This window comes from Macaca mulatta, chromosome 17 (assembly GCF_049350105.2).
Source record: "Macaca mulatta isolate MMU2019108-1 chromosome 17, T2T-MMU8v2.0, whole genome shotgun sequence".
NCBI classification, from domain to species: domain Eukaryota; kingdom Metazoa; phylum Chordata; class Mammalia; order Primates; family Cercopithecidae; genus Macaca; species Macaca mulatta.
In genome coordinates this window covers 107,041,471-107,060,128 of record NC_133422.1, presented here as the reverse complement: position 1 = coordinate 107,060,128, position 18,658 = coordinate 107,041,471, and the positions used below count along the sequence as shown (strand labels likewise).

Below are 18,658 nucleotides of genomic sequence, written 5' to 3'. Positions count from 1 at the left end.
GATGCAGCACGCAGACAATTCCGGGGATGACGAACATGCCTTTGTGTCTGGCGTTGCCGGGTGCAGGTGCCTTAGATAAGGATGGGGAATGCCGTCCTCAGTAACACCCCCAGCATGTGAGAGACTGCACACCAGGGGCCTACAGGCGTCCACCGCATCTAATGAGCACCAAGACTGGGAACACAGCTCTGCCACACACAACACACAACCAGGCAGGATGGCAGCAGGAAGCCTGTGCCACGGGCTCGCTGCACGTACGCTGAGACACACAACCATGCAGGATGGCAGCAGGAAGCCTACGCCATGGGCCCGCTGCACGTATGTTGAGAGAGCCTGTGGGGCAGGAGGCTCACTGGGGGCCTCCTCCCTCTGGGCCACGTGGCGGCATCAGTGGCCCTGTGACCGGAGTCTTTTCCAAAGGGAACATTAACAAGGAACCCAAAACCTCCAGCTTCTGGAGAATTAAGAAGCCTGGGACGCACGGATGTCCAAACACGCGGAGCTTTCTCCAGCCGTGACCACTACTGTGACACTGTGGCATCTGATTGCTTTTCAGAGATTCCTCCCAAATCGCTGAAATACTCTTTCTGGGGAAACTGAAGAACAGTCTTCCTGGAAGGTGGCAGTGGGTAGATGATTCCTGGGTTCATTAAACACACTTATTTAGCACCAACTGCATGCTCAGTAAGTGCCAGGCACCAGAGTCCCACAGACAAAAGACCTTGTCCCCAGCGCTGCTGCTCTCAGGATCGGTGGGGAAGAAACAGAAGTAACTGCAAGTTCAGTGCAGGGGAGAGACACCCAGCACCCCCGAGAAGCCCAGTGCCCAGGCTGCGGAAAGACGCCAAAGAGGAGGTTGCCCAGGAAAGCCCAGCAGTGAGGGAGCCCCCAGGTGCGGGCACTGCCCACTGGTCAGCCTGGCTGGAACCGGAGGGACATGTGAAGGCCCAAGCATGTGACCGGCTGATTGGAGGGGCCCTGCACACAGCAGGGGAGGCTGGGTGCCACAGGGAAAGGCTGCTCTAGCAGGACCTGGGCGATGGCAGTGGCAGAGCCAGGTGCAGTGAGATGCCCGTCAGTGCCCAGGTGAGACACCGGGGAGATGGTGTGAAAAGAGAGGTGGGAACCCAAGAGAAAATCAGGGAGGCCTCTGTGAGTGCAGGGGGCTTTCCAAGGCAAGTGAGGAGGGGCCGGGAGCATGGGGACCCCAGCACAAACGTCCCTGCTGGAGCCAGCGTGTGGGCAGGCCGTTTGGGAAAGTCGCGGCTGCGGACAGAGCTGCCGTTCCCGAGGAAGAGGGACGAGGAGGTCAGTAGTGGGGGAAGGCCGAGGGGGCGGGGACACTCTGGCACACACAGGTCCAGACCAGCAGTGGGGGAAGCGAGGCTGTCCCCAGAGTGAAGGCTGGGTAGCAAGACGTGCGGGAGAGGAAGAGACCCCTCCGGCCAGGGGCAGGGGTGCTGGTGATGGGGCCCAGACCTGCAGCTCTGTTCATTCACCACCTTGCCCTGACCCCTCTTAACACCCGCAACAACACCCGCCCACTGCCCTGGGATGGGAGGGGACACAGCAGGGAAGGGACACAGCCAGGCTGATGAGAGGGGACACGGCCAGGGAGGGGACACAGCCAGGGAGGGGACGCAGCCGGGCCGAGGACACCGCATGTTGTCTGGGGCCATGGTCTGCACAGTGTAGACAAGCGGCCTCTGCATCCATGGGGGCTCAGGCTCCCTGGCTGCTGCCTCTCTGGCCCAGATGCGTCTTCAGAGCCACCCTCCCTACTCCGCGCTCTCCTCTCCTCTCCTCTCCTCCAGGACGCTCCTGGAGTCCTCAGGAGTTTCCCGCTCAGTGGGGTCCCCGGAGGGATGGAATCTTTAACAAATGCAGAGCAGAGGACGCTGAAGAACAGCGCTGGGCCTGCCTCCCGGGCCGGGCTGGAAAGGACATAGCCGCAGAGCCTCAGCCCCTTCTCTCTGCTCCCCTCGAGGGGCTCAGCGGTCTCCTTCCCGTCTGCAGCCTCTGTTCCTACCACACAGATGTGTCACAGACAGCATGGGGACGCCCTCACATAATCTCCAAGATGGGTTCCTGGAAACTGCGACTTTAGGCCCAAGGACACACAGCAGGTCCCCGAGTAACATCGTTTCCTTCAGCACCATTTCCTTGTGAAGTCGATGAGAAAACCTGTCCTCTTGCTTAAAGTCGAAGTTTGCAAGAGCCACCGACACGGAGTGAGGCCTTATCCCAGGTAGGGGCTAAACTGCCTGAGTCGCGGGCAGTGAGTCCTTGGGAAACGTGAGTTTCCCTCACGTTGTTTTCCAGGCAGCGCAGTTCCTCTTGGCTACTGTGCTGTGTCCTGCCCCGCCTCGCAGAGGAGCCGCCCATTTCCTTATGGGAGACCCTGGGCTTCCCGAGTCCTTTGCTAACCAATGACAGCCACCATGAACATCCCAGTCCACGTACCCTGGTAGGCATGGCCGGCTCTGGCCTAGTGAAGACACACAGGCCCCATGTACTGACTACACAGCTGCATGCTTATCATCTGCACCGGCCCCTGTGTGTCCACATCTCTGCCTGTGTCAGATGTTGCCACCTGCTGTGCTTGGTGGCTCCGCCACACTCCTGCCGGGTGCCCATGGTGCCTGCCTCGCCACGCCCTCTCCAGACTTGCACATCTGAAAGCCGATCTGGTGGGTGTGAAACACAAATGTGCTCAGCAGCATGATTCAGAGCAGCTAAAACGCAGAAACACCCCAAATGTCCATCCACAGAGGAAGCCATACACACACTGCGGGGTGTGCGCGGCGGACCGTGACTCATTCATCAGATGGAACGAAGCGCTGACGCCTGCTCAGATGCGGAGAAACCTTGAAAACATCGTGCTAAGTGAAAAAGCGAGTCACAAAACACCGCACATGAGCCGTGAGCATGAAATGTTTAGAATGGGCAACTCTACGGTGACAGAAACGTGAGTCTCTGCCAGGGACGGGGAGGAGAAAATAGGGAGTGACTGAACATGTGTACGGGGAATCTGCGGGTGATAAAATGGATACACGGAGAGTAAAACTGAGATGTATTCTTCTCCATGTTAGTCGCTGGCTTTATTTACCAGGGCTATGAAGGAAAAACAAACCAACAAGAACCACCCCATTTGCCGGAGTCCATAAACAGCATGTTCTCAGGTGGTCAAGACAGTCAAGGATGCGGAAAGGTTAAGTGACTCATCTGAATCAGATCATCCCTGGGTGATCTGGGATGTGAAAACCATAGATTTCTTCTCAAATTCACATGGCGACAGAATAGCAACGAAATGACATAACATCTCTTACTGTGCTACAAGTATCAACACAGTTATAAAAATGAATTTCTACAACTTGGTTGACTTTTCCATGAACTAGTTGAAACGAACCAATTACCTGGCTTCGAATGAAAGGCAATTCACATGGCAAAGATGGTGACTTGCTTGAGTTTCATCTGTAAAATGCTTACCTGTTTGATAGCCGTGACAGTAATGACGAAGAAGAGTGGAAGTCCACTTGTCACTGGACTTGTGGGTGTATCAATAATCAACTGCAGAAAGACAGAATTGTAAAATCATCTTCAAAAATGCAAATGACTGACTTTAGGCAGGTTAGTTTGCCCTGAGCCAGCACTTCCCATTCGCTTTGACTTATTTAAACCCTTTGCTGGCACCTGACTCTGCCCACCATGGGAGATAGCAACTCAATCATCCTATTTCACTGACTGTTAAAATGAGGGCACCTTTTTTAAATTAAGGAACATGCTCAAGGAAACCACGGGGAGTGGCCGACACAGTCTGAAGTCGGGGCACGCCTTGTGTTAATTCATCCCTCGGCTTCAGTGTCACATTTTAATTACATGATTTGAATAATGTTGGAAAAATTTTAAAAGTCCTTCAATAGTATTTTGTAGGATTTAGAAAAATTAGAGGGTTGTTCTTAAAAAACACACCTGGCACATTGCTCCCTAACTCATACCCTGAGACATTTTTTCCCTCCTTTTTTCTTTAAACTCTCTTTGGATTTTCTTTTTTTTTTTTTTTTTTTGAGACGGAGTCTCACGCTGTTGCCCAGGCTGGAGTGCAGTGGCGCGATCTCGGCTCACTGCAAGCTCCGCCTCCTGGGTTCACGCCATTCTCCTGCCTCAGCCTCCTGAGTAGCTAGGACTACAGGCGCCCGCCACCGTGCCCGGCTAATTTTTTGTATTTTTAGTAGAGACGGGGTTTCACTGTGGTCTCTATCTCCTGACCTTGTGATCCGCCCGCCTCGGCCTCCCAAAGTGCTGGGATTACAGGCTTAAGCCACCGCGCCCGGCCTGTCTTTGGATTTTCTTTTTCTTTTCTTTTTTTTTTTTTTTTTTTTTTGAGACAGAGTCTCACTCCGTCTCCAGGCTGGAATGTAGAGGTACGATCTCGGCTCACTGCAACCTCCCACTCCTAGGTCCAAGCGATTCTCCTGCCTCAGTCTCCCGAAGAGCTGGGACTACAGGCGCACGCCACCACGCCCAGCTAATTTTTGTATTTTTAGTAGAGATGGGGTTTCGCCATGTTGGTCAGGATGGTCCCTATCTCTTGACCTCGTGATCCTCCCTGAGTGCTGGGATTACAGGCGTGAGCCACTGCGCCTGGCCTGGATTTTCTTTAGAACATCCACACACATTTATGAAGAGTAAAGTAAGTGGAACAATGCATAGCTTGGCTGTGAACTTGTCCAAAAGATAACAAAGCTCTGACTTCCCCTCTGGTACTAGAAGGAAAGGGGCAGGAAAGGCAGTCACCAACTTAAACCCAAAGTGGCGTTGTGTGTGCTAATTTAGCTTGTGTGGATCTCACAGAACCAACACGTTTCGTCCTTCCTTAAGAAAATAAATAAATGAATCGTAGGTGAGGGGCACCACGCCCTTGCGCTTTCATTAGCCGTGTGGCAGTTACCTGAGAATAAAATGTCACTTATTTAGATTTATATTTGATGAGATGGAAAACAATGACTGGCCTTACCTGCACCAGAAATATGATAAGGAAATAAAAGTTGGCTACTCTTCTGAATTGTTCAAATAAATTCTTGGGTATAAAGTTCCAAAATGTGTACTGCATAAAAGAAAAACAAACATCCATCATTTAGATCAGATTTTACTCTCATAGTGTTACTCTAGGCATAGTAAGTAGCACTGGATTTTACAGTACAATGTTTAGCTTTAAATATAAAACTAGTAATTCATAATTTAGAGTGTTTGTTGACAGCTAAGACGGCTGAAACAAAGTGTATACTCTGAAACACGTATGTAAATTACCGAACTCCAGAGAAATCAATATAAAACGCAAGGTAGCTCAACAACAGTTTGATTATTGAGATGTCTTTTATAAAATGTAAACCTGTGATCATTAACTCAACACATTAGCATTTTACTTCAGTAATTTCTGCATGATCTCTCCTCTGAGTGACAGCATGACGGGTGATGACAGCGAGCTGAATGGAAGCCTTCACTCAGCTCCAGGTGGCTTCTGAGGCAGAGGTGTTTCTTGTCCACAGCCCAGGCACAAGGGCTTTGAGGCCTCAGGGGGAAGGAGAGGAAAAGGAAGCCAAGGAGGGCAGGGAGGGGATGTCGGGGGAGTGAAGTGAAGGAGGGAAGGAGGGGAACGAGGGAAGGAGGGGAAGAAAGGAGGAAAAAGAGGGTAAGGAGGGTAAGGAGGGCAGGGAGGGAAGGGAGGGGAAGGAGGGAAGGAGGAGAAAGAGGAGAAGGAAGGAGGAAAAGGAAGGAGGAAAAGGAGGGGAAGAAAGGAAGAAAAGGAGGGGAAGGAGAGGAAGGAGGGGAAGGAAGAAGGAAAAGGAAGGTAAGGAGGGCAGGGAGGGGAGGGAGGGGAAGGAGGGGAAGGAGGGCAGGGAGGGGAGGGAGGGGAAGGAGGGAAAGAGGGGAAAGAGGAGAAGGAAGGAGGAAAAGGAAGGAGGAAAAGGAGGGGAAGGAGAGGAAGGAGAGGAAGGAGGGGGAATGCCCAGTCACCACAGCCTCTCCTCTCCACACTTCTCATTTTGCCTCTGTAGCAGTTTCATTCAACTTCTGTGTTGAAAACAACGTCCCAGATGTCACAAACCTTCACTGAGTTTGGAAATAGTTTCTAAAATTTCATCTGACATGTTTTTACGCCATAATGAAGACAGTCTACCGAAACCTGAGGGAAGTCTCCCAGCCTGCGCTGCGGCCTCTGCCGTCTGTGTCTCTTCAACGGTGCTTACTTCAAAACCCCACTCCCAGGTGGGTTCTGGCTCCGGGAAGCCAGAAGTAGTTGTCAAATTCTCACACCAAGAACTTCTTGAGTTCCAGGCTCATGAACATAAGTTATTTGCAATTCAATGTAACAACTAAAGCCTGGTATGGTCCTAAACTAACCAACATATTCTGAATTTGCTGTTTACAAATATTTCAGAGGAAATCCACGTGTGTCTTTTAAAACTTCTCTGCCTCAAGTTTCCAGTGGCTTAGAGAGTATATAAGGAATTTCCATTTTCTACCCTAATTCACATTTACAAAGTGATTTTTTCTTTTTTTTTTTTTTTTTTTTTTTTTTGAGATGGAGTCTCTGTCGCCCGGGCTGGAGTGCAGTGGCCGGATCTCAGCTCACTGCAAGCTCCGCCTCCCGGGTTTGCGCCATTCTCCTGCCTCAGCCTCCCGAGTAGCTGGGACTACAGGCGCCCGCCACCTCGCCCGGCTAGTTTTTTGTATTTTTTAGTAGAGACGGGGTTTCACCGTGTTAGCCAGGATGGTCTCGATCTCCTGACCTCGTGATCCGCCCGTCTCGGCCTCCCAAAGTGCTGGGATTACAGGCTTGAGCCACTGCGTCCGGCCGTGATTTTATCTTTCATAACAAAGTTCCTTAATGAGGGTAAAAACCGAGTAGTGGTTCCCCCAAGTTCATGACAACTACAGCCGTATTTTCAGTTCCTTTCTCAGGTTGACTGTAATGAAAAGGGCAAGGGGTGCTCCAGGAGAGTTTCTAGTGTTTTAAAAAAGAAACTAACTTTCCAGGTCCTCCCTAGCTCATCCCGCCCTACCCATCCAAACACCCTTATTTTCCATGTGTTGCTTGGTACCAGGCTTTTATCAGATATGTGTTTTGCAAATCTCTTCTCCCAGTCAGTGGCTCACATTTTAATTCTCTTAACCGTATTTTGCAAAGGATAAGTTTTTAATCTTCATGAAGTCCAACTTACCAATTTTCCTTTCATGAAGAGTGTTTCTGGTGTTATGTCCAAAAATTTGTTGCCAAACCCAAGGTCACCTCGACTTTCTCCTACATTTCTATGAGTTTCATTGTTATACATTTTACATGTAGGTCTATGACTCATTTTGAGTTAATTTTCTTGAACTGTGTGTATGATCACCGTCTATAGCCACAGTTGCTGGGGTTTTTTTTTTTTTTTGCATGTCATTTTTCTAGAACTATTTGTTGAAAAGAAATAGTGCTTTTCTGTCTGCTCTGAATTGCCTTTGCTCCTTTGTCAAAGATGGGTTGACTCTCTGGGTGGACGGGTTGACTCTCTGGGTGGATGGGTTGACTATCTGGGTGGACGGGTTGACTATCTGGGTGGATTTACTAGGTAGGTCAACTCCCAGGCTCTCTATGATGTTTCATTGATCTATTTGTCTATTCTTACAGCAACACCACACTGTCTGGATTACTACAGTTTTACAGTAAGTCCTAAAGTTGGCTAGTGTCAGTTCTCCAACTTGGTTCTTCAATACTGCGAGGCTATTCTGGGTCTTTTGCCTTTCCACATAAATGTAGAATCAGTTTGTTGGTAGCTACAAAGTAACTTGCTGGGAATTTGATTAGGATTGTATTGAATCTACAGGTCAAAGTGGGAAGAACTGACATCTAAAAAACATGGAGTTTTCTCCTCCATGAAGATGGAACATCTCTCCATTGACTTAAATCTTCTTTGATTTCACTACAGTTTTGTCGTTTTCCTTACCTAGACCTTGTACGTATCCTGTTAGATTTACACCTATGTAATTTGGCGGGTGGGGGGATAAATGTAAATAGTGTTGAGTTTTAAATTTCAAATTCCAACGATTCATTGCTGGCGTATAGGAAAGTGATTAATTTTTGAATCCTGCAACCATGCTATAATCGCTTCTAACATCCAGAAGTTTTCTTGTTATTGTTGGTTCTCTGGGATTTTCTGCATGGGCAATCATATCACTTGTGAACAAAGATAGTCTTATTCCTTCTTTCCCAATCTGTATGCCTTTTATTCCCATTTCTACTCTTACTGTATTAGCTAGGATTTCCAGTACAATGCTGAATAGGAACAGTGATGAGGGATTCCTTGCCATTTTTCCAGTCTAGGGTGAAATCATCTAGTTTTTCACCATTAAGTATGATGTTAGCTACAGGACATTTTGTAGATGCTCTTTACGAAGCTGAGGAAATTCCCCTCTGTTCTTAGTTTGCTGCAATATGTGAGTGGGTACTGAACTTTGTCAAATTATTTTACCGCACCTATTGAAAAAATCATGTAAGTTTTCTTTTTTAGCCTGTAAATATTATGGGCTATATTAGTCGATTCTCAAATGTTGGATTAGCCTTGCATACCTAGGATAAACCCACTTGGTCATGATGAGGAAAGAGAGAGAGACCCTCTCATAGTGTTTCATATTGTTTTATACTCAGTACCTGTTTTAAGAAAAAAACAAGGAAGGAAAACCAAAGACAGGCAGCCCGGCGCTGTCTTCAGCCCGGTCAATTTTACCTGAAACCAGGCCTGGGCCTGCCTGGCCAAAACCCAGTAGTTAAAAATCAACTCATAACTTAGAAACTGATGTTATTCATAGATTCCAGACATTGTATAGAAGAACATTGTGAAACTCCCTGCCCTGTTCTGTTTCACTCTGACCACTGGTGCATGCAGCCCCTGTCACGTACCCCCTGCTTGCTCAAATCAATCATGAGCCTTTCATGTGAAATCTTTAGTGTTATGAGCCCTTAAAAGGGACAGAAGCTGCGCGCGGTGGCTCAAGCCTGTAATCCCAGCACTTTGGGAAGCCGAGATGGGCAGATCACGAGGTCAGGAGATCGAGACCATCTTGGCTAACACAGTGAAACCCCGTCTCTACTAAAAAATATAAAAACTAGCCGGGCGAGGTGGTGGGCGCCTGTAGTCCCAGTTACTCGGGAGGCTGAGGCAGGAGAATGGCGTGAACCCGGGAGGCGGAGCTTGCAGTGAGCCGAGATCCAGCCACTGCACTCCAGCCTGGGCGACAGAGCGAGACTCTGTCCCCCCAAAAAAAGGGACAGAAATTGTGCACTCGGGGAGCTCGGATTTTAAGGCAGTAGATCGCCGATGCTCCCAGCTGAATAAAGCCCTTCCTTCTACAACTCCGTGTCTGAGAGGTTGTGTCTGTGGCTCGCCCTGCTACAAGGGTGTATAGTTCTTTTTATACATTGTTGAATTCGATTTGCTAATATTTTATTGAGAATCGCTGCTTCTATGTTCATGAGAAATATTGGTCTGTGATATCGTCTTTCTGGTAATATCTTCTTCTGGTTTTGGTTTTAGGGTAACGCTGGCCTCACAGAATGAATTAGAAAGTATTCCTTCTGCTTCTATTACCTGGAAGAGATTGTAGAAAATTGATTTTTTCCCCCCCGAAATGTTTGATAGAATTCACCAGTGAAAACATCTCAGCCTTGTGCTTTCCGTTTTGGAAGATTATTAATTATTGATTCCATTTCTTTAATTGATGTAGGCCCACCCAGATGATCTTTCTCCTTGTTTGAGTTTTGGTAGACAGTGTTTTTCAAGAAACCGGTCAATTTTACCTAAGTTATCAAGTTTATGGGTGTAGGGCTGTTCATAATATTCCTTTTAATCTTTTTATTAGCTATGCCACCTGTAGTGATGTCCCTTTTTTATTTCTGATGTTTGGAATTTGTGTCTCTCTTCTTTTTCCCTTGTTTAGCCTGGCTAAAGGTTTATCGATTTTATTGATTTTTTTTCAAAGAACCAGCTTTTGATGTTTTTTTCTGATTTCCTGTTTTCAATTTAATTTCTGTTCTAATGTTTATCAGTTTAAGTTTCCTAATGTTGAAGCTTGTTGATTTTGGATCTTCTTTTCTAATCTGTGTAGTCAATACTATAAATTTCCCTCTAAGCACTGTTTTTCCTGCACCCCACAAGATTTAGTAAGTTGTATTTTAATTTTTGTTTAGCTTAAAATATTTTTATGCCTCTTGACACTTCTTTGATTCATGTGTTATTTAGTAGTGTTTTGTTTAATCTCCAAATACTTAGGGATTTTCCAGTTAACTTTGTGATTTATTTATTTCTAGTTTAATTCTGTGGTCTGCCAGTGTCTTGATTTTGGACTTCCCAGACTCTAGAACTGTGGGGAAATCAATGTCTCTTCTGTATAAATTACCTAGTCTGTGGTATTCTGTTGTAACAGCACAAAAAACTCACACTTTAATGCTCTGTTCTTTTCCTAAGTAGACCTGAATTTCTGACCTATATAATTTTCCTTCTTTCTGAAGAACTTCTTTTAACATTTCTTGCAAGGGAGGTCTACTGGCAATGAATTTCCTCAATTTTTGTTTGTCTGAAAAAGTCTTTATTTCTCCTTCATGTATGAAGGATAATTTTGTGAGATACAGAATTCTGGGTTGGTGGCTTTTTCTTTCAACACTTTAAATATTTTACATTATTCTTTTCTTCCTTAGATGGGTTCTAGAAGAAAGTCTGATGTAATTCTTACCCTTGTTTCTCAGCAGGTAAAATGTTCTTTTCCTCTGGCTTCTTCGAAGATTTTTTCTGAGTCTAATTTTCTGTAATTTAAATGTGATATGTCTAGGTGTACCCTTTTTAAAAAATTTATTCTGCTTTTGTATTTATCTCTGAACTTCCTTTATCTGTAGTTTGGCATCTGTAATTTTGGAAACGTCTCGGCCACTTTTACTGAAGATAACTTCTCTCTTCTTTTGTTTTTTTCATTACGCACATATGTTTTAACTTTTTTTTTTTTTTTTTTTTTTTTTGAGATGGAGTTTTCACTCTTGCTGCCTAGGGTGGAGTGCAGTGGTGCAATCTTGTCTCACTGCAACCTCTGCCTCCTGGGTTCAAGAGATACTTGTGCCTCAGTCTCCCAAGTAGCTGGGATTACAGGCGCCTGCCACCACACCTGGCAAATTTTTTAAATTTTTTAAAATTTTTTGTATTTTCAGTAAAGACGGGGTTTCACCATGTTGGCCAAGCTTGTCTCAAACTCCTGACCTCAGGTGATCTGCCCACCTTAGCCTCCGAAAGTGCTGGGATTACAGGCGTGAGCCACCGTGCCTGGCCTGCTTCACCTTTTGTAATTGTCCACAGTTCTGTTCTGTTTCTTCATTCTTTTTTCCTCTTTGCTCTTCAGTTTGGAAAGTTTCTGCGGCCATGTCTCAAGGTCACAGGTCCTTTGCACAACACGTCAGTCTCTGTGCAGCCTGTATTATAAATCCCCGATGTGGCTAACCCAGGGGGACAATTCTGTGGGCATGTCTCAAGCTCACAGGTGCTCTGACACCACGTCGATCTCTGCACAGTCATAAATCCCCGACATGGCTAGGGCAGGTGTATGACTCTATGGACATGTCTCAAGCTCACAGGTGCTCTGACACCACGTCAATCTCTGCACAGTCATAAATCCCCGACATGGCTAGGGCAGGTGTATGACTCTACGGACATGTCTCAAGGTCACAGGTGCTCTGACACCACGTCGATCTCTGCACAGTCATAAATCCCCGACATGGCTAGGGCAGGTGTATGACTCTACGGACATGTCTCAAGGTCACGGGTCCTTTGACACCGCGTCAATCTCCGTACAGTGTGTATTATAAATCCCCGAAGTAGGCCAGGTGTATGAGTTTCTTATGCTACTATAACAAATTCCACTTTGTGACTTAAAACAATGCAAATGTATCATCGTACTGTTCTGGAGGTCAGAGGTTTGCAATGGGTTTCACTGGGTTAAAACTGAAGTATCAGCAGGGCTGGTTCCTTCCTGGAGGCTCCAGGGAGAAACCTGTCTTGCCTTTTCCCGGTTCCTGCAGAGGATGCCTGAGTCCCTTGGTCCCCTTCAACCTCTGAAGCCAGCTGTGGCTCGGACGGTCTCTGTTCTGCCTCCCTCTTCCACTGACGAGCGCCTCTGTGATTACTTTTGGCCCGCGTGAGTAGTTCTATAATCACTTCCCTATTTTAGTGTCAGCTGTTTGGCCATCAGGATTCCCTGGCCACAGACACTGACACAGGCAGAGGTTGTGGGGACCAGGATGTGGACCTCTGTGGGAGGCCATCCTGCTGCCACACTCGGTTTTCTTCATGTGAATGCAACAAATCGAGAACCAAGAGGCAAGAGCTCTGGACGGAAAAGTAGCCACACAAACTGAGACAGAGTAGAGAACACACGGCTGGCTCTTCATTCCTTTTGCTTCTCATTCAGAAAAAAAGCAAAAACCCTCCAGATTGCTAATGAAAGTATAGGGACTTTCTTCCTTTACAAATTGAGAATTTGCTAACCTCACCTCAAGATAATTTAGGTACTCTACGAAATTCTGGAAATATTTACTGTTTAGCATACTACGAAACACACAGCCTTCAGAGTCAGTGTCAGTCCCCACCTTCGATCCTGGCCCTGCCATTTAAAAACCATGTAAACTTCAGCAAATTATTTAATGATTCTGAACTCTAGTTTTCTTATCTATACAACTTGGCAAACATTATACATGTGATCAGTCTTTTTAAATATTTGAGAAAGATATATTTTCTCTCAAATGGGCCATAATGAAAAAGTCAGTTACTGTCCATTAACCTTTAAAGGGACACATTAAAGAAATAGCTTAGCCCACCCATGTGAGGCCAGTCTTACTTTCCAGCACGCAAACCAACAAACTTATTATAATTAAACATTTCCACAAATTTCTATAATACATTACTCAGTAACAAAGTCACATTAATGAAAAAATAGTCTACTTAAAATTCCACCTTTCATTTACTGAAGTACTTTCAGGTGAAAAGTTCACGCTGTCCAGGATCCCTTCCAAAGGACCCTTGGAACTCAAGTGACGGTGCAGGTGAGACAGGCTGGCCACAGGCTGGGAACCGTGGCAGTGGAGATGAGCCACAGAGATTCACAATGCTCCTCTCTACGGTTTTGAAAGTTCCCGTGTTATACGAGGAAGCTTTGGTCATATTTATCAGATAAAATATGATCTGTAATCCTTCCAAACATGCAGATCAACTTCCACCAGGCCTGGAAGGCTGTGCAAACTCATGGTCTTGCCATAATTTTTTTTTGTTTTTGAGATGAAGTCTCACTCTGTCACCCAGGCTGGAGTGCAGTGGCGCCACCTCGGCTCACTGCAACCTCCACCTCCCAGGTTCAAGGGATTCCTGTGCCTCAGCCTCCCGAGTAGCTGGGATTATAGGTGTGCCCCACGATGCCTGGCTAATTTTTGTATTTTTAGTAGAGACAGGATTTCACCATGTTGCCCAGGCTGATCTTGAACTCCTGACTTCAGGTGATCCACCTGCCTCAGCCTCCCAAAGTGCTGCAATTACAGGCGTGAGCCACCGTGCCTGGCCTGGACTTGCCATATTTGAATGTTACTGTACAGCTTTGGAATTTGAAACCACCTGCATGATTACTTTATTCTTTTCTTTTCTTGAGACAGGGTCTTACTCTGACTGTCACCCAGGCTGGAGTGTGTTGACACAATCTCAGCTCACTGCAACCTCTGCCTCCCAGGTTCAAGTGATTCTCCTGCCTCAACCTCCCGAGTAGCTGAGACTACAGGTGCCCGCCACCACGCCCAGATAATTTTTGTATTTTTTGGTAGAGACAGGGCTTCACCATGTTGGCCAGGCTGGTCTAGAACTCCTGACCTTGTGTTCAACCCACCTCGGCCTCCCAAAGTCCTGGGATTACAGGTGTGAGCCACTGCGCCTGGCCTCAATTGCTTTATTCTTATCTGGCACTGAGGGCTGCAGCCGAGCCCCATGACGCTGTGTAATCTCTGCGTTTCACAGAGTAAGTTATTACTGCTGACCATTACTATTGTCAAAAGAAGGGTTATTAATTCCTGGTGACGTCTACAAGAAAAGTGAAATCCCAATGAACTCATTTAAATGGTCATAACTACACTGATATAGCAGTATCATCTGGATAAAATAAACTTAAATGAGCATTTTATTCCACACATTAGAGCGAGAAAGCTGACAAGGGTGGTCAGTTATCCTTTGCTCATCGTTGCTGAATTGTAAAAATACAAATATTTGCCTGGGAACACAATGTAATGTAACGCTGGGCCCTTCAACTGTGATACAATCAGTGGATGTCCTCAATCCCGGGAACTCCTGGCATGAAAAAGCCACAGCACAAAACCAAGTGGTTTTCCTCCTACAGGAAATCTGGGAAAACTGAGTGGCCCTCGGCACCTCTCTTCACCTCCAAAGACGCCATGCATTTTGCTGAATGACACGGGACAGTCATTCTTTTCATTTCTCACTTGTACGACAGACACCACAGCCAGAGTCCACAGCTGCCCTGGCTCTGATTCTGGCCCTGAGCTGGAACGTCTCACTCGTGTCTGAGCCTCATGCTTCTGCCTGCCTCCTGTCCCTTGGGAAGTCAGTCTCTGGTTTTGTGTTACTCACCAGCAGTGTTGTATGCAGACAGGGAAGAGCATGGCCTCACCTGGCCTGCCTCTGGCCTCTGGCCACGAGACAAACCCGGGCACTGTCCTCTGCCAGCAGCCCGGGCGCCCGCAGGAGCCCCTGAAAGCTGTCTGAAGCCTCAGCTAGTGTTTATCTGAACACGGCCCTAGCACCGCAGGGCCCACCTGACAGTCCTGAAAATGACGGGGACACCGAACACCCATCTGCTTGGGACAACAAGCCACCCGCATGGAAATGAGGTCACTCTTTCGTTTGGGAGGCAGGGACGCAAAACACAGAAAATTATGCCAGGACGGTTGATTACTGATGCTGGAAATTCATGAGCACCCAGAGGGGCTGTTAAGAAAAGTGCCCCTGGACAGGCACGGCGGCTCATGCCTGTAAACCCAGCACTTCGGGAGGCCAAGGCGGGCAAATCACCTGAGGTCAGGAGTTCAAGATCAGCCTGGCCAACAATGGCAAAACCCCATCTCTGCTAAAAATACAAAAATCAGCTGGGTGTGGTGGCAGGCGCCTGTAGTTCCAGCTACTCGGGAGGCTGAGGCAGGAGAATCACTTGAACCGGGAGGTGGAGGTTGCAGTGAGCCAGGATCATGGCACTGTACTCCAGCCTGGGCAGAGAGAGACTCTGTCTCAAAACAAAAACAAAAACAAAACAAAACAAAACAAGAAAAGAAAACAAAAGAAAAGGGTCCCAGGCTCTGCAGAAAGAAGTCCAAGCCCAGCGCCAGACTACAGGGGTTATGGACTAGTCTATCCTCTTCGGTGGCCTCAGACACACGACTGAGCTCTAAGCCTCAGCTTCTTCATGAATATGTCAGGAATAATCAGTATTGGGGGTTCACAGGGTTGTTTAGAAGTTACACGATATAATAAAACACGGAAATCATTTATACAAATATAAGTCATGAAAACATTGGCTATACTACGAATTGCAGAGGGAATTTTTCCTCCCCAGTTACCAGAAGGGGACTCAGCTTTCTTGAAGGCATGGAGGGACAGCATAGGCTAAGCATAGGCTAAGCCAAGATTTAATTCTGTAGCCTCCTGTGGGCAAAGCAGGGAACCACGTGAATTCTGTGCCCTGAAGTACAAATCTGGAAAGGGAGGCATGCAGTGATCCATCACTTTCTGGAGTTCAGCATTCCCCACGTGGGGAGTGCAAGCAGGCCTGGGGGAGCTCTGCACAGCACAGGCAGCAGGGAACGGGGCATGCTGGGCTGTCATTTCGGGTTTTTGACATTGCCCAAAGTCTCTCCCCAAGAAGGAAACGGAATTCTATCAATCACCAATCACCAGTAACTGCAGTTCCGTCAAACAGATGAGAAGTTAAAAATAATCCGACAGCATTTTCATCCCGTTAAGACTTCTTCCATGACAAAGGCTTTCATCCTTTGATTTCATAAAAGCAAACTTGCTGAGAACAAGCTTCTGTGGTACTTAAAAAGTCTTAACTACTAGCATTTCTTTCTTTTAGGTAGAAATCATTTCCTCCCCGAGACCAGGAAAACACAGACACACTGTCACAACTGTATTCTCCAAAATCAGCCATAAACTTACGTTTTACAAATTAGACAGCATTTTTTCACACATCTTGAGCTGTTAAATTAAAATAATTATGAGTCCTCAAGTCCAGGTTCCAGAATTCCACTTTGGTTTATCTGGATCAAGGTTACTGTCAGGCCAGCTACCTGCCTAGATTCCAGACTCCAGCCTTTCTGAGGGCCTTTCCTTCCTGAGTTCTATTAGCAAAAGAGGTTATGCCGGACGTAATTTTCCCCCGAAATTACACAACCTCATCCACTTGAAACTGAGACTAAGCCGCTAATCCCACCTCTGTGAAGAGCGAAGATCTCAATGCATGGGTGGATTTGAGAGCACAGCCCCCTTCTGTCCTCGGAGGCTGAGATGAAAGGCGCCCAAGTGCTCTCCTGGCCCCGCCGCGCCCTCCACCTGCGCTCAGATGGCGCTGCTGAGAGCCTGTTGACCCCGGTCTGTGTGTTCCTGCGTGAGGGCTTCCTGGTAGGAAGGAGACTTACGGCTTCTAAAAGGCCCTGAAAACCAGCAATAAGCCCACAAAACCCATCCTGACAACCCAGCCACCACAGGGCTTCCCGGATCAGAAACCGCAGAGGCCTCAAGGGGCTCCAGTTCCACAGGGAGCAGCGGAGCGGGGGGGGGGAAGGCCCAGCCGAGGGGGAGAGAGGGTAGCGCAGAGCCTGGGAGCAGGGCCGGGAGGCGTGAAGCCACCGAGGCCACTGCCTGCAGGGATGTTCGAAACAGACAGTAGGGAAATGACAAAACTTGAATGATATAGCAAAGGGGTCAGGAATCGTTGTGCTCTGTTATCTGCTTTAAAACCGCCATGGGCAATCACAGGAAGCAGTTTCCCGCCAGCCCCTGCCAGGGGGACCAGGACCCTCCTCCAATGCCTGGATCAAGCTCTGCTGCTGCTGCTGGTTTCCTCCCTGCGGCCCCACACGGCACCTCATCTGCTGGTTTCCTCCCTGCGGCCCCACACGGCACCTCATCTGCTGGTTTCCTCCCTGCGGCCCCACACGGCACCTCATCTGCTGGTTTCTTCCCTGCGGCCCCACACGGCACCTCATCTGCTGGTTTCTTCCCTGCGGCCCACACGGCACCTCATCTGCAGGGAGAACCAGGCACGCGGGGCGGTCGGGCGAGCTCTGCCCCAGGAACGGAGAAGCCAGCTCCCAGGAGGTGGGCTGGGTGATGCCTTCACAGCCCCCATCCGGCTGAGATGAGCCCCGCTGTGCAGGGGGGGCCACGGTTCCACACACCCATCACCCAGATCCTGGAATCCCGCCCTACAAGTCCACAGTGGCACCACATGTGGACACTGGGTGCTCCCTGCCTCTCTGCACCTCTGGGCCGCGCAGGCTGAGTTCTAAGAAGTACGTCTGGGATTCGTTTTGGGCTGGAGGGTGGGTGAAGTACATACTAGCTTGGAAACTACCTTCAGTGAGCTCCGCCTGAGACTGCACCGACTTTAAAACTTTATAAATATCACCACTCAGAGACAATATTTTGGATGTGATTTCTCATCAGTACATTTCTCCTTCCATGAATCATGCCTGGGAAACCACCCATAGCACTTATCTGGTTGGGACTTTGTTTTTCAGCATTTATGTGTCCTGTTTCTAGAGGTTAAAGCTATTAAAATTTTTTTGTAATCCTACAGTTACAAATTAAATAATCCCATAAAAATGCTTTAAAAAGGTGACCTTTTCTGTTGTAAATTATTCTTCAAAAATGTGCAACTCTTCAAGAGCACATAAATAATTAAGAACCACAGGGGTCTACATGCCAGGACACCTGGTGTGGATTAAGCAGATCTCCACAGGGGTCTACACATCAGGACACCTGGTGTGAATTAAGTAGGTCTACACAGGGGTCTACACATCAGGACACCTGGTGTGAATTAAGTAGGTCTACACAGGAGCCTACACATCAGGACACCTGGTGTGAATTAAGTAGCTCTACATAGGGGTCTACACGTCAGGATGCCCGGTGTGGATTAAGTAGGTCTACCACAGGGGTCTACACGTCAGGACGTCAGGTGTGAATGAAGTAGGTCTACCACAGGGGTCTATACATCAGGACACCGGTGTGGATTAAGTAGGTCTACCACAGGGGTCTACACGTCAGGACGTCAGGTGTGAATGAAGTAGGTCTACCACAGGGGTCTATACATCAGGACACCAGTGTGGATTAAGTAGGTCTACATAGGGGTCTACACGTCAGGATGCTGGGTGTGAATTAAGTAGGTCTCCACAGGGGTCTGTACATCAGGACACCCGGTGTGGATTAAGTAGGTCTACACAGAAGTCTACACGTCACGACACCTGGTGTGAATTAAGTAGGTCTACACAGCGGTCTACACGTCAGGACACCTGGTGTGAATTAAGTAGGTC

General features: G+C 47.6%; 1 protein-coding gene across 12 annotated transcripts in view; it reads right to left on the bottom strand.

The window, feature by feature from the left end:
* The window catches only part of ATP11A (ATPase phospholipid transporting 11A), a 184,986-nt gene that overhangs the window by 69,838 nt on the left and 96,490 nt on the right, over positions 1-18,658 (bottom strand). For all 12 annotated transcript variants that reach the window (XM_028837362.2, XM_028837361.2, XM_028837363.2 and 9 more), the window contains exons 3-4: positions 5,018-5,107; positions 3,490-3,570 (exon numbers count right to left, since the gene is read on the bottom strand). In XM_028837362.2, coding sequence (XP_028693195.1) covers positions 3,490-3,570; positions 5,018-5,107 — 171 coding nt within the window. The remainder of the gene's footprint in view (positions 1-3,489; positions 3,571-5,017; positions 5,108-18,658) is intronic.